Source organism: Micromys minutus (genome assembly GCF_963924665.1).
Source record: "Micromys minutus genome assembly, chromosome: 1".
In the NCBI taxonomy this organism is placed as follows: Eukaryota; Metazoa; Chordata; class Mammalia; order Rodentia; family Muridae; genus Micromys; species Micromys minutus.
Genome location: NC_137969.1, coordinates 174,835,647 through 174,848,900, shown reverse-complemented (window position 1 = coordinate 174,848,900; position 13,254 = coordinate 174,835,647). Strand labels below are relative to the sequence as shown.

At 44.8% G+C, this 13,254-nt stretch overlaps 1 protein-coding gene across 2 annotated transcripts; it reads right to left on the bottom strand.

Moving 5' to 3' along the window:
* Positions 1 to 3,074: 3,074 nt before the first annotated feature.
* Positions 3,075 to 12,572, bottom strand: RNASEH1 (ribonuclease H1). Of its 2 annotated transcripts, XR_013975336.1 has the most exons (9): positions 12,404 to 12,572; positions 10,085 to 10,200; positions 8,840 to 9,001; positions 6,602 to 6,701; positions 5,273 to 5,327; positions 4,876 to 4,960; positions 4,329 to 4,453; positions 3,438 to 3,621; positions 3,075 to 3,267 (listed from the first exon to the last, which is right to left on the bottom strand). XR_013975336.1 is itself a non-coding variant. In XM_080929104.1 (8 exons), exons 1-8 carry the CDS (start codon positions 12,529 to 12,531, stop codon positions 3,535 to 3,537), a joined length of 858 nt encoding a protein of 285 aa, XP_080785230.1. In that variant the 5' UTR covers positions 12,532 to 12,572; the 3' UTR covers positions 3,075 to 3,534. The 2 variants fall into 2 exon arrangements, 1 of the variants encoding a protein (XP_080785230.1); XM_080929104.1 differs by having other exon boundaries at positions 3,075 to 3,621.
* Positions 12,573 to 13,254: the final 682 nt, after the last annotated feature.

Here is a 13,254-nt window from a genome sequence, read left to right as displayed (position 1 = left end):
GAATGGCTTTGAGATTTCTTAGCCCATCTAAATCCCTGGGTGCACTCCCCAGCACACCCACGCTGTCAGTCCATTTTGTCCAGCTGTGGCAGGCCACCAACTAGGGTGTTCTTTCCATACCCACTGTGGTCCTGGGGATTGAACCAGGACCTCATGCACCAGGCAAGAACTCTACAACTGAGCTCTACCCCCAGTTGCCAATGACCAGCACGTGATGGGCAAACACCAGCAGGTAGATGATGAGGGGTCAGTGTTGAGAGCAGCTGACAGGGATGGATCCAGATACCTACAGGAGCTGACATAGTTGATGGATGGAGAAACAATGTTCCAGTCCCACAAGTTATAGTTTCTTCCGTAGCTTTTATATCTCAGCAAAACCTTCCAAGCAGCATAAAATTACAATATGCTTATGTCTTACTTTTCTTCTAGTAAACGATTTTTTAAGTATGTTTGCTGATAACTTTATAAGAAACAACATTATGTAGTACAGGTAAAGAAAACAAACTATTTCCCCAAACCCACATACATTTGTAGCTAAGCAACTTGTTACAGATAAACAAAGTGTAAGCAAGCAAGCAAGGTAGTTTTCTCAGCTAGTTTCTCTTACTGGCAGCTGCCTACCAAATTTCAGTTACAAAGAAAGGAGTAATTACTTTATTATTTATCTTTAAAAGTAATCTTGTAAATATCTTGAGAATCACAAATCAAAACTTTCATATAAAAATCAGTCATGTCTACCTTTAAATCCTCAGAATGTGTATGTACTCATCAGCAATTTTTAATAAATCATATCAGGAAGCTGAGGGCAAAAATGGGTATAAGAAATCAATCAATCAATCAGTCAGTCACTACCAGTCCAGCCTCAGTGAGAGTCACATCAGCCAGTGCTGAGGACATAGGACTCTTGCTGCCTGTAATACCAGCACTGGGGAGGTAGAGACAGGCAGCAACTAGGGTTTGCTAACCAGTCTAGCTAAACTGGTGAGCTCTAGGAACCAGAGTCAAAAACAAGGTGATTGGGCGGTGGCACATGCCTTCAATCCTAGTGCTCAGAGGCAGGGGCAGGAGATCTGAGTCTGAGGCCAGCTTCCTTTACAAGTCAACAGTAAGATCCAGGTCAGCTAAGGCTGCCACATACTGACTCCACAGCTCAAATTAAGTAAGGTTGAGTGACTGAAGACACCCACGACACACCTCCATATCCACATGCACACGGGAATGAGAACACATCCAGGGACACATACACAAACAAACAAACAAACAAAAAACCCCACAAAAACAGCAGCAAGTGCCTATAATCCTGGCACTTTGGAGGTAGAAACAGGTGGGTTACTGAGGCTTGGCTAGGTCAGTCGGTGAGCTCCAGCTCCAGTGAGAGATACTTTTTCAAACACAAGCTGTGGGGCTGGAAACATGACAGCTCAGAGCACTCGCTGCTCTTACAGACCCAAGGTCAGTTCTCAGCTCCTGTGGATCCAGCTCTGGAGGGTGCCAGCACACATGGACACAAACACGTAAGTGAAAACGTAAGGTGGTTTTAGGATGCATTTTGACTGTAATATGCACCCATTCCATGAGGCACGGGTATGCAGACTGACCAAATGTACTATACATCCATTCCCAAAGAACAATTTTATTATGAATCACACACCCTTTTAACACAGTCAAGATTGCAACAGTATCTCAGGACTTCACACATGATGTCCTTAGTGTATTATCCTAGAGTCTGAGCTTGACTGTGATAGACTTCCTATAAAAACACAGAAGAGCTGGCTTCTGTCTACTAGACTAGTATTGAGGCCTTTGCTCTCTATATAGAACAACTTTGAATACTAGCTTGGTGTGAGGATTGTCTAGAAGACAGAGCCTCAAGAAGATGACAGTCTAGCCTCAAACTTGCAAAAGCTGACCTTAAACTCCTAACCTCCTGCTTTGCCTCCCAAACCCTGAAATTAAGGTGTCTTAGTTAGAACTTTACTGCTGTAAACAGTCACCAGAACAAGGCAACTCTCATACGGACAACATTTAATTGCAGCTGGCTTACAGGTTCAAAGGTTTAGCCTAGTATCCTCAAGGCGGAAGCGTGGCAGTATGTAGGCAGGCATGGTGGCGGCAGAGCTGAGACATTTCCATCTTAAGGCGGCTAGTGGAAGACTGACTTCCAGGCAGCTAGGGTGAGGGTCTTAAGCCACACCCACACTGACAGACCTATTGACATTCCCTGGGCTAAGCATATACAAACCATCACATGAGGTATGTGCTACCACACCTGGTTAATACAGGATTTTGTGTTTATGCACATGTGTAGAGGTATAGCAGAAGACACCAGATACTGGATGACCTACTCTATCACCCTGTTCACAGGCTCTCTCCACTAAACCTAAAAGCTCGGATTTTGGACAGGCTGAATGTCCTGCAACTCAGAAGGTCTATTTTTATCCTGCACAGCACTGGGGTTCCAAGCAAGCCTTGGCCATTCAAATCCTGCTGCATGCTGCCGGGGTTCTAAACACAGGCCAGGTCCCCAAGCTGATGAAGCACGCATGAGCCATTTCTCCCTAACCCTCATCAGGACTTTGAGCTGTATTACTCCACAGATCACACACCAAGCCAGCAGAGACGGCTCATCATAGCCTCACTCAGACCCACCACCCTGCTCTGCCCAAGACACAGGTGTGCTTCTTGGGCACTTCAGAGACCTACTCTGTGACATGCAAACATATACAGCTGTCACTGCTTGTCAGGGGTGACTTCATTGTCCTGGGCTCCAGCAGATGGCCCAGCTTTCCAGTCAGCCCAGTGACAGTACTGTCTTAGTGTCACTGTCATTCCATGACCTTCCATTGCGTAAGGGCAATGCAAGGGTTTGCATGAGAACAAACAGGCCAGCCCATCCCTCTAGTAATTTTTCTCAATTTCTAGTTTTAGATAGTAAAGGATACTCATCTTTAACAGTAACTCAAACTAGATGTGTTTTGTGCCATTCCTGTATATTTTTATTATAAAAAATAAAGATAATTTCAAACATATTCTAAATTTATACAGTATTTTTAAGAAAAAATAGGCAAAAAAAATTTATTAGCAATATATTTATGCATCTTGGATTTTTGAAGGTCTCAGCTGTTCCTTTAAGGTGATCCAGGAGTCAAGGTCGCCTGAGTGCAGACTCTGCCGGCCCAAGGCAGCCTCAGGTCCACATGGCCATATCATCTCTGATGCACAGAGGCACAGGGTAGGTGCAGGGCAAGAGTCTTGCACTTGTGCAAACTGGAAGGAAAATAAACCTGCTAGAACTTAGGCCACATGTACTGACCGGTGTCTCACTGCCTCAGACTAAACTCCAGCTGGAGCATGTGGGACAGACACAGAGGTACAAACCCTGAAATCTCACAGAAGTGGGACTCAACCCTTCTTTCCATTATTTAAGGGCTTCTCACCAGACTGCCACACAGTCTCCTCCATGCACATCTCAGTGCACAGCAGGGTGAGAATACAGCCACTGCCTCAGGTCTGAGTGGGCAGCGACCACTCTGCTCAGTCCTCAGACTGCTTCGCTCCTTCCCTTGCCAGTCTGTCCGCTTCTTCGTTTCCCACAAATCCTGAGTGGCCAGGAATGTGCATCTGTTAAAATAAAAATTCCCCTTTAATTTTTCCTGATCTTTACATGTGCAGTACATGGCCATATCTCACACCAAAAGAAGCTCATGTGTCAGAAGAGACAGGGGCTAACAGTAGCCCACACTAGGGCTGGAGCCATAGCTCAGCTAACTAGCAGTCAGTCTGGGGCTCAATCCTCAGTGGCACACAATCTGAGTGAGATGACACGTGCTATAATCCCAACACTGGCAGGGTCATACTAAAGAACAAAGTGGATGTCACAGAATGCCATCTTCCAGGCAAGACATGGCTACTGTACTCATGAACACACGTAGCACAGGCTCTACACGGGACTGGACCAGTCAGCAGATGGGGATGTTCTGTCCTCCCTGGGCTTTTAATAGTTGTTGAGGCAGTCAATGGTTGCTGAGGGAAGAATAGACACTTTCTTCAGTGCTGTAGATACTAAGGTACCTGTGCTCCTGTAAGCAACCAGTGAGACATACTGCACTCAGAGGAGGAGGGAAAGAGGAAGAGGGGCATACAACTAAAACGCATGGTGTGCATTTGCAAAGATGTTGTAACGAAACCCGTTCTTGTATATAACTAGCACACACTAACAAATACACACATTAACTTTACGAAAGCTGCTACTTTAACCTTTAGAATAAGCACCTTCAAAACACCATTCTTTCAGCTAAGTCAGACCGTGCGTGTGAAGTGTGACTCACCCACTGGATGTCCATGCCCTGGGTGAGCTCATCCAGCTCCATGAAGTCCTCCTTGTTGATCACGTCTTTCCCAGTACTCGTTCTCCAGCCATTCTTCTTCCAGCCCTGAACCCAGTTAGTTATCCCTAGGGAACACATGCTCACAGACTCATTCATCAGGACGGCTGGCCTATCTTGCTCCAGAATCTCTTCTCACAGTGGCTCCTCTTGTGAGTCAAAACCTGGATGGTTCCCTTCCTTCAGTGCCCTCCCTTGCTTGTTAAGCCTTTAGCATACTCCCCAACCTTTCTTCTTCCTGCTAGCTGCATCCAGTCAGATAAGCAAGGATCTTCCTCAGGGAAGCCTCCCCCATGTGCTTCTATGTGGCCACTTCTGTGACCTGAAGTTGCTCACATTCTAACCAAGGTGTTATGAAGCCAAGAAGCCTAGCTCCCTAAAACAGCAGAGTCCCATTCTCTGAACCTGAAGAGCCCAATGTCATTCAGGACTGTTCTAGTATCCCCTACTAGGAAGAAAGTTTCCCTTCACAGTGCATGGGACAGCTTACCATTGATGGTGAACATGCTGTCTGTGTACAGGACCAGCTTGCTGATGTTCTGAGCCTTGGCTTGTGTGATGGCTTTGCAGGCTGCCTTGAAAAAGCAAGTCCATAGTCATGGTATATAGAAAATGTCTGCCATTTTACATTACCGATCAAGTGTTTCTTTCTGGACCACCATGTTGTCTTCTCTATGTGAAGAAGGGTAAACCTACAACAGCCCATAGCACCTACGGAAAACAACTCCAGGACTTTTTAGAGAGAATTACTGTCTTTAAAGACTGTTGCTAACCTGGAAATTTCTTGTGGCCTTTCAATACCTTCTACCTCAGACAGGAAAGGAAAAACCAGGCTGATCTTATGGTCACAGGGAGGAAGGCAGACTCAGGTTTATCTGGGAACTTACATGGATCTCAGCCCTCTGGTTTGTCTGTCGCCCAGGAAGTCTTACACCAACATTTCTGTTTCAGAGCAACATAAAAAAGAAAAACAAAATTACAATGCTAACTCCCAAAGCAATTCTTCTCAACAGATAACAAACTAGTGTTCACTTTCAACTGAAACATAAAACCTAAACACAAACAAGTCTTCAAAAACCAAACCAGGGCTGGGACACAGCTCTGTGGTGGTGTGCTTGCCAAGTACCCACAAGATACCTGCAAACAACAAACCCAGAAAACCACACACCTGTAATCCCAGCACTCAGGAGGCCGAGGCAGGAATGGTGTGAGGAAGAGACTAACCTGGTCTACACAGAGAGTTCCAGGACAATCAGAGCTACATAGAAACCCTGTCTGAAGAAAACAATATCAAAACAAAAAGATCCAAGTTAAAGATTCAGAGTTCATTATGTTAGGTTGGGCATGGTGGTGCACATTTTTAAGACAGGGTTTCTCTGTGTAGTCCTAGCTGTCCTTGAACTCCTTCTGTAGACCAGACTGGCCTCCAGTTCACCCTCTGCCTCCTGAGTAGTGGAATGAAAGTTGAGCAACTGTCTGCCTTGGTGCCATTGCTAATCCCCAGTACCTGGGAGGCTAAAGCTGGAGAATCTCCACAAATTACCACCACCCAGGCTACACTGTGAGACAAATGAGAAATGTATATAAACTGTGTCTGTCAACAGTTCCTGATGAACAGCAGACCTGATGTAAGAAAACCTCATGGAGTGGCTGACAGACATTACTTCATATCGCTCACCACAGAGACCAGGCATATGTGAACGGTCCAGTTTTACACCTTTGACTTGTTGTTGGACAACCTCTAAGTCAAGCATCTTCATAAAAGTCTAAAAGTCACCAGATGTGATAGTATTTTCATCTCAAGCACTTGGGAGAGTCAAAGGCAGAAGGATGTCCATGAGTGCTGGGTCAGTCACAGTGAGTTTTTGGCTAACCAAAGCTATATAATGAGACACTGCCTCAAAAACAAGTCTAGCAGTCTAATGATGGGACAGGTTCTGAGCTGGTGCCTGTCCCTGCATCACTGCTGACCGGTTCTTCTGCTCATGCCTTGTGACTTATAGAGACCCAAGGAAACACCAAGGCTCGGTATTTAGCACGGTCAAGAACCAAGTTGTCTGGCACCAATATAACTCAGTCAGTCGCTTTTCTATGCTCAGCCAACACTGTTTACCTAACAGGTTTAGAAAATACATCAATAAGCAGCAAAGACATCAATAAGCTAGTCCTGCCCAAGACTTGGTAAAAGTAATGCTCACTCAGTCGTATTTACTTACAAGGGGTGGCCTGGCCCCCAGTAAACACCGATTCCTGCTCGGGCCCGCTTCCGTCCATTACTGGAACAACAGCCATCCGTGTAGACAACGACTGACTCTCCTGTAAGAGGGAAGAGTGAGGCCACAGCATGGACCTGCTCAACAGTGACCACTGCCCGAGTTGTCTGTTCAGGACAGCATGGATTTCCCACTATGGGGTGTGGTCATGCTTTGCTTGTTCTGAACACCATGTGAGTTATATATAGGACAGAATTTCCACTGAGACCTGCTTATAGCTCAAGCTAAAGAGGTCGGTCCCTCGTGCCTGGGTCCCTTCTCTCAGGCTGTTCCTCCAGAGAAGGCAGTGCTTTGAGTAAGGCTAGCCCTACATACCAGAAAGCCAACTTTGCTGGCTAGTGGTCTCATTTTCTCTTAGCACATTTGCCACTAACTGTAAAGTTAGTGTAAAGTTGTTCTCATCTCTGTTTCCTCCTTTTAAACATAGTTTGCTCAAGTGGGAAGGGCAGACCTGAGGCACTGTCTGTCCCGTGTGTGGCCAGCAGCACACCCTCAGCAGACTGCAGGGAGAAACTGAATAGCAAAGTATCTGGGTGGGAGAAGTGAAGTCAGACCACCTGCACACTAGGAACTGTCCAGAGGACGGTGGCCTGAGCACACCAAAGCTTTCTATTGCTTCTAGTCCTGAGGTGGAGCACAGTAACCAAAAGCACTCAGGGAGGAAAGGGTTTAATCTGGCTTACACTTACACATCATAGTTTGTCAATGAAGGAAGTTGGGACATGAACTCAAACCGGGCAGGAACCTGTCAGCAGAGCTGATGCAGAGACTGTAGAAGAATGTGGCTTACTAACTTGCTCAAGCTGGTTTCTTATAGAACCCAGGACCAGTAGCCCAGGGATGGCATTACCCACAGTGAGCTGGCCTTTCTCTATGAATCACTAATTAAGAAAATGCCCTAAAGACTTGCCTATATCCAGATCTTATGGAGGCACTTTCTCATTGAGGTTCCCTCCTCCTGGGTGAGTTTGGTTTGTGTCATGTAGACACCCAACTCTCTAGCACAAAGAGCAGTGAAAGGATGCTTGTCCATCCCAGATAACCCACCTACTCGCACAGCTCCACAGAGTCTGATAGTGCACTCCCTGGGGGTGAAGTGCAGATAGATGGCTTCCTTTTAGCAAAAAAGCCCAGGACATACCAATACTGATTCATCTTTAAAAGCTGCCTGTTTCTGTTCCCATTTGTGCAAGACAAAAAAAGAAAACTTATATACTATAGTTACTAAAAGCACACAGGTGCCTTGAGTTAAACACAGGAAAAGACCTAGATATTTTTCCCTCAAGACACAGTGAGGGTATGAAGGCTGGGCAAATGCTCAGTTAGAAAAGGCAGCTCTGGTTGGACTCTCCTTCTGGCCTAAGCAGACTGTGGCTAGGTAAAGAGTTCCCAAAAGCTTAATGATTTTGTACTTTGTGATTAGCTATAAACTAGGAGCCTCATTTCAAGGCCTGGTTCTGAAGGACCCAGATGGCTCTGAGGCTAAAGCAGGATGGCAAGTTCAAGGTTAGCCTGGGCTACAAAGGAAGTTCATCACTACCCTGCATAACTCAGAGACCCTGCCACAAGTAAAAACCAAAAAGAGGGCAAGGGCCACATCAATAAGAGCACTGGGCTAGGAAAGCAAAGGCACTTTTTGTTAAAGCCCTTCCTCCAAAATAAAAGATATGAGAAATTTTTAGAGACTATGTACAGGGGAAGAAAAAAAGGCTGAGTATCAGCTTATCAATTTAAATGACAGGTGCGACCATCCACACCCTTAATCCCTGCACTGGGGAGTTGAGGCAAGAGGATCTCTGAATTTCAGGTCAACCCTAGCAACACAGTGAAAGTCTGTGTCTCAAAAAAACAAAAACAAAATATAACAAAAACTACACACACACACACACATACGCTCTCACAAAAAAACACCACCACCACTATCAACAAAAACAAAACAACCAGCTTAAATTCTTCATTTAGAAAAGATATCTATTTCTTATAATTGTATTAAAAATCCTGAACCCAAGAAAGGTTCAAGGAGGATAGTGGCAGCTCACACCTTGGATCTCAGCGTTCAGGAGGCAGAGAAGCAAGCAGATCTCTCAGTTCCAGGCCATGTCTACAGAATGAGTTTTGCCACAGCCAGGACTAGACAGAGAAACCCTGTCTTGAACCAGCCCCACCAAAAGAAAGGCATACCCATGTAAGAAAATGTATCCTTGCTCACTACAGCAATGGGCTCTGTGTCCAGTCTTGTGTGCTTTGCCCCTGGCTCTGGAGGTTCTTCCCCTTCACCCAGAGGGTCTCGATGCCGCTTGCTGGTCTTCACCTCTGACTTCTGCACATGTGCACTTTCCTGCCCTAAAAGAAGATTACAAAACCAGAGTATATGAATGTTCAAGAAACAAAAATTCTGAAAGAGTTTTTAATACGACTATACCAGACTGGGGCACTCTAGATGTGACCCTACTAGAAAGATAACTGAGAACAAACCATCCCAGACTCTGCTGCCCTGTAGGAGCTCCAGAGAATCTAAGGCTGCCATTGAAAATAACAGCTAACAAATGGAATACATACATAAAAAGTTCCCAAAACCCCACTTCCCAAGGGAGGTTCAGATAGTTTTTTTTTTTTATGTTTGTTTTTGTCCAATGTTCTAAATTAGGGTCAGAGTGCTGATCTGAGTCCTGTGAGTATTCTAAATCTGATATCCCTTATAGGTAGGCCCTTAGCTTCCAGTACTTTCTGTGACAAGTGAAATGCAAAGAAACTTAAGTGGTATAATCATAATGACATTGTGAGCACTCCTGAGTACTCAACTGGAGGTCTGAGTCCTAGGACTGATAATCCTGCTACTGTAGGAACAGAACCTGTTTATTTAGTTCACTCCTATAGGATCCTACAATGTAGGACAGGTCTGGAACTGGCTCTGCATTCATGTCGCAGACCTATCCTGGGTAGCATACACCCGGTCAAACTATGCTACTCTTTAAAAAAATTTTTTTTTAATTTATTTTTATGTGTGTGTGTGTGTTTTACAGGAAACTATGAGCCACCCAACATGGGTCCTAAGAATCAAACTGTGATCCTCTAAGGACATCTCTCTAGCCTCTGAACCACCATTCATAACAGCTTTGTTTAAAAAAAAATTTTTTTTATTAATTTTTATTTATATGAATACACTGTAGCGGTCTTCAGACACATCAGAAGAGGGCATCAGATCTCACTACAGATGGTTGTGAGCCACCATGTACTTGCTGGAAATTGAACTCAGGACCTCTGGGAGAGCAGTCAGTGCTCTTAACCGCTGAGCCATCTCTCTAGTCCTCATAACAGCTTTTATGTGCAGAGAAAATAGACAGCCATCTTCAGAGATACAGTGATGCCAGAGATGCAAAGGGCTTTTTATAGGTTAAAATGTTACACTGATGCTAACTAACATACCTTTTGAACCATCTGGGCTTGAAGAGTTCCTGACAAAGGCCCAGGCCTCATCTTCTGTGGCAAACTTCTTAAACCTGGCGGCAGGAAACCGGTCCACCTGTGCTTTGCACTCGCTCCTGGAAGAGTGCATACATTAACCCAGGCTTCCTTTCCTCTTCAACTTACATCCTTTTTCATTTTTTTAAACTTACTTTTATTTTTACTATTTTAACTCATTTACAGTGTCATGTTTTACAGCAGTTTTAAGGAACAGAAAGTAGGGATCATTCTATGTTGTTAAGTCTCCAGGATTAGTGACTAGATGCTGACAGTGATTTACATTACCACACCATACAGAACAGGCCTTAGAAATCCCCTGCAGGAGGCTGGGGGTGGTGGTGCCTATAATCCCACACTCTGGAGGCAAAGGCAGGAAAAGCACAAGTTCAAATCTATATGCAGGTTGCAGGCCAGACAGTGCCTCGTAGAAACTCAGTGTCAAAAACGCCTTGGTTTGGGAGTGCACACTTGTGACCCCAGCACTTGGGAAGTGGAGACAAAGGACCAGAAGCTCAAGGTAATCTTTGATTATAGCTAGTTCAGTTCAAAGCCAAGCAAAGATACACAAGACAAACCCTGTCTGCTTTCAGTCATCTCTCCGCAGTTCTATGCCCTTACAACCAATCTCCTTGTTAGGTCCAGGAATCCCACATGATAGATCATTTCGAATTGGCTTTTTCTTTCAGCAGGGTTTGGTTAGTGCTCCTTCATACTATCTCATCTTTGAAAACTCATTTCAGGTCTACATAATATTCCATAACTTTATCAACTCACTGTCTACTGGAAACGTGGCTTCCAAGTTTTGTCAATTATGAATTAAATCTCCATACATGATTAAGTGCAGCTTTTTTGTGAGGGCATAGCTTTCAACAATCAGGGTTAGTTTATTTCCCCAAGACAGGGTTTCTCTATGTAGCCCTGGCTGACCTGAAACTCCTTCTGTAGACCAGGCTGGCCTCGAATTCAGAGATGCACCTGTCTCTGCCTCCCAGCCTCCTGAGCGTGTGGATTAAAGGCATATACCACTATGTCTGGCCTAGTGTCGTTTTCTAGAGCAGAAGTTAACTGAATTTTAATTTACAACTACTTTCCATGGATCGTGGGTTTGGTGTTGTATGGAGAGTTACTTCAAAACCCAAGTTCATCTGAAGTCATTTGCTTTCTCTTCAGGCAGTTTAACAGTTCTGCATTTAACTTACCTCCTTCTTAATTGGTTAAGACTGTTTTCTTAGACTGATAATTATATAAAAAGGGATCTGTTTTGTTTTTCCCCCTTGGGACAAAGGTCACACACCTCAATTTAGTTTCATTTCACCTGTTAAGACTTACAGCCCATTCTGCTAAATGCCATCCAATCCAAATTGCATGCCAATACCATAAGGTCTTCCACAACTCCGGTGCATACTAAGTTATCTTTAAAAATCAATCACAGAAAAGGGGTTGGCAGTGGAGATGTTTCTTCCTTAGTATTATCTCAGCTTTGCCTGGAGAAACATCCAGGTATACAGGAACAACAAACCTTCATATTAGAAGTAAACTGTCATATACTTCTAAACCTGGATTTAAGTCCCGAATCTGCCTCTCACTTGACCCAGGAACTGCCACAGTACCCATGAAACTGAAAACTTCATCTTGCCTCCAAGGCCTTGGACAAGGCTCTAAAGACAAAGACTGGCTTCTGGCTTGAGACTCTCCATCTCTCCCCTTCCCTCCTCTCTTCCATAGCTCATGTTGGCCTCTAACTTGTAGTGATCCTTCTGCCTCAGCCTCACCACTGCTGATATTACAAGTATGTGCCACCACACCTGGCAATGATTTTCTTTCTTAAGAACAGTTGAGGCTGAGGACGTAGCTCAGCTGCTTACCTAACATGCGCTAAGTTCTAGGTTTGAACCCTAGCAGTGCATAGATTGAGCATAACGGTGCCTATCTGTAATTCCTGCATTTGGTTAGTGAAGGCATAAAGATCAGGAGTTCATTTTGGTACACAATCATCTCGAGAAAAGAAACCCTGTAGCTAAAAAAACTTTTAAAAAGATGAAAACACGAGAAAGCTGGGCGTGGTGCCCCAATGAGCTCAGCACTCTGGACTATGTGGGGTTCTGTATCAAAAAGAAACAAAACACTTCCCACATAAGAACGATCAGAAAACAGGAATCCTTGTATAAATTCTGGCTGCAGAGATTATGTGTTCCCTTTAGTAGGATTTGACTGCAACACGGAAGGGCTAAACAAGCCGTTAGTATTTAGAATAAAGGGCTTCGCCGGGCTCCGTCTCACCAACTTAGGAAGACTCCGGTCCTGCGGCCTCTCCTCACCGCATAGAACATCCCGAGCCCACAAACACCTCGCCTCACGCGCACGACGGCCAGTGTCACTGTACGAAACTGCGGCAGCAGCCAGCGCATCGCTCATGCCAGGGCGGGAGCCCACATTGCTACCCCCAAGCCTCCCGCTAGCGAGCCGACACACTTCCGGCTCGGGAATGTGACGTCAGCTAGGCGCCTGAGGCAGAGGGCGTGGCTTAGGATTGTGTCTTCAGTTTCTCAAACCTCAGTGGAGAGGGTAGGCCTGGAGACTGAGGTGCTTCCCAGCTGCTAAGTACCTAGTCCAATCCCAGCACCTCAAAACTGATTTGGAAACGGGAGGAAGAAAAGGAAGAAGAGATGGAAAGATGATGGCCGAGTGAATGAATAGATGTGAAGACAACTACACCCCATATGCTAGGATGCCCACCTCTGCAGGGCAGGGTTCCCCTCTCCTCTGCCAGCAATGAAGAATAAGGAAATGTTATGAATACACAACAGCATTCTGGCCATATAATCAAGCAATTATATGAAACAAGTCACTGTTGAAAACTGGGAATCTTTTTTTTTTTTAAAGATTTATTTATTTATTACATGTAAGTACACTGTAGCTGTCTCCAGACACACCAGAAGATGGCATCAGATCTCATTACAGATGGTTGTGAGCCATCATGTGGTTGCTGGAATTTGAACTCAGAACCTCTGGAAGAGCAGTCAGTGCTCTTAACCACTGAGCCATCTCTCCAGCCTGGGAAACATTTTTATATTCAAAAAACAACTAAAATTTAAAAATATATGCCTGAGGGACTACCAAGATGGCTTCGA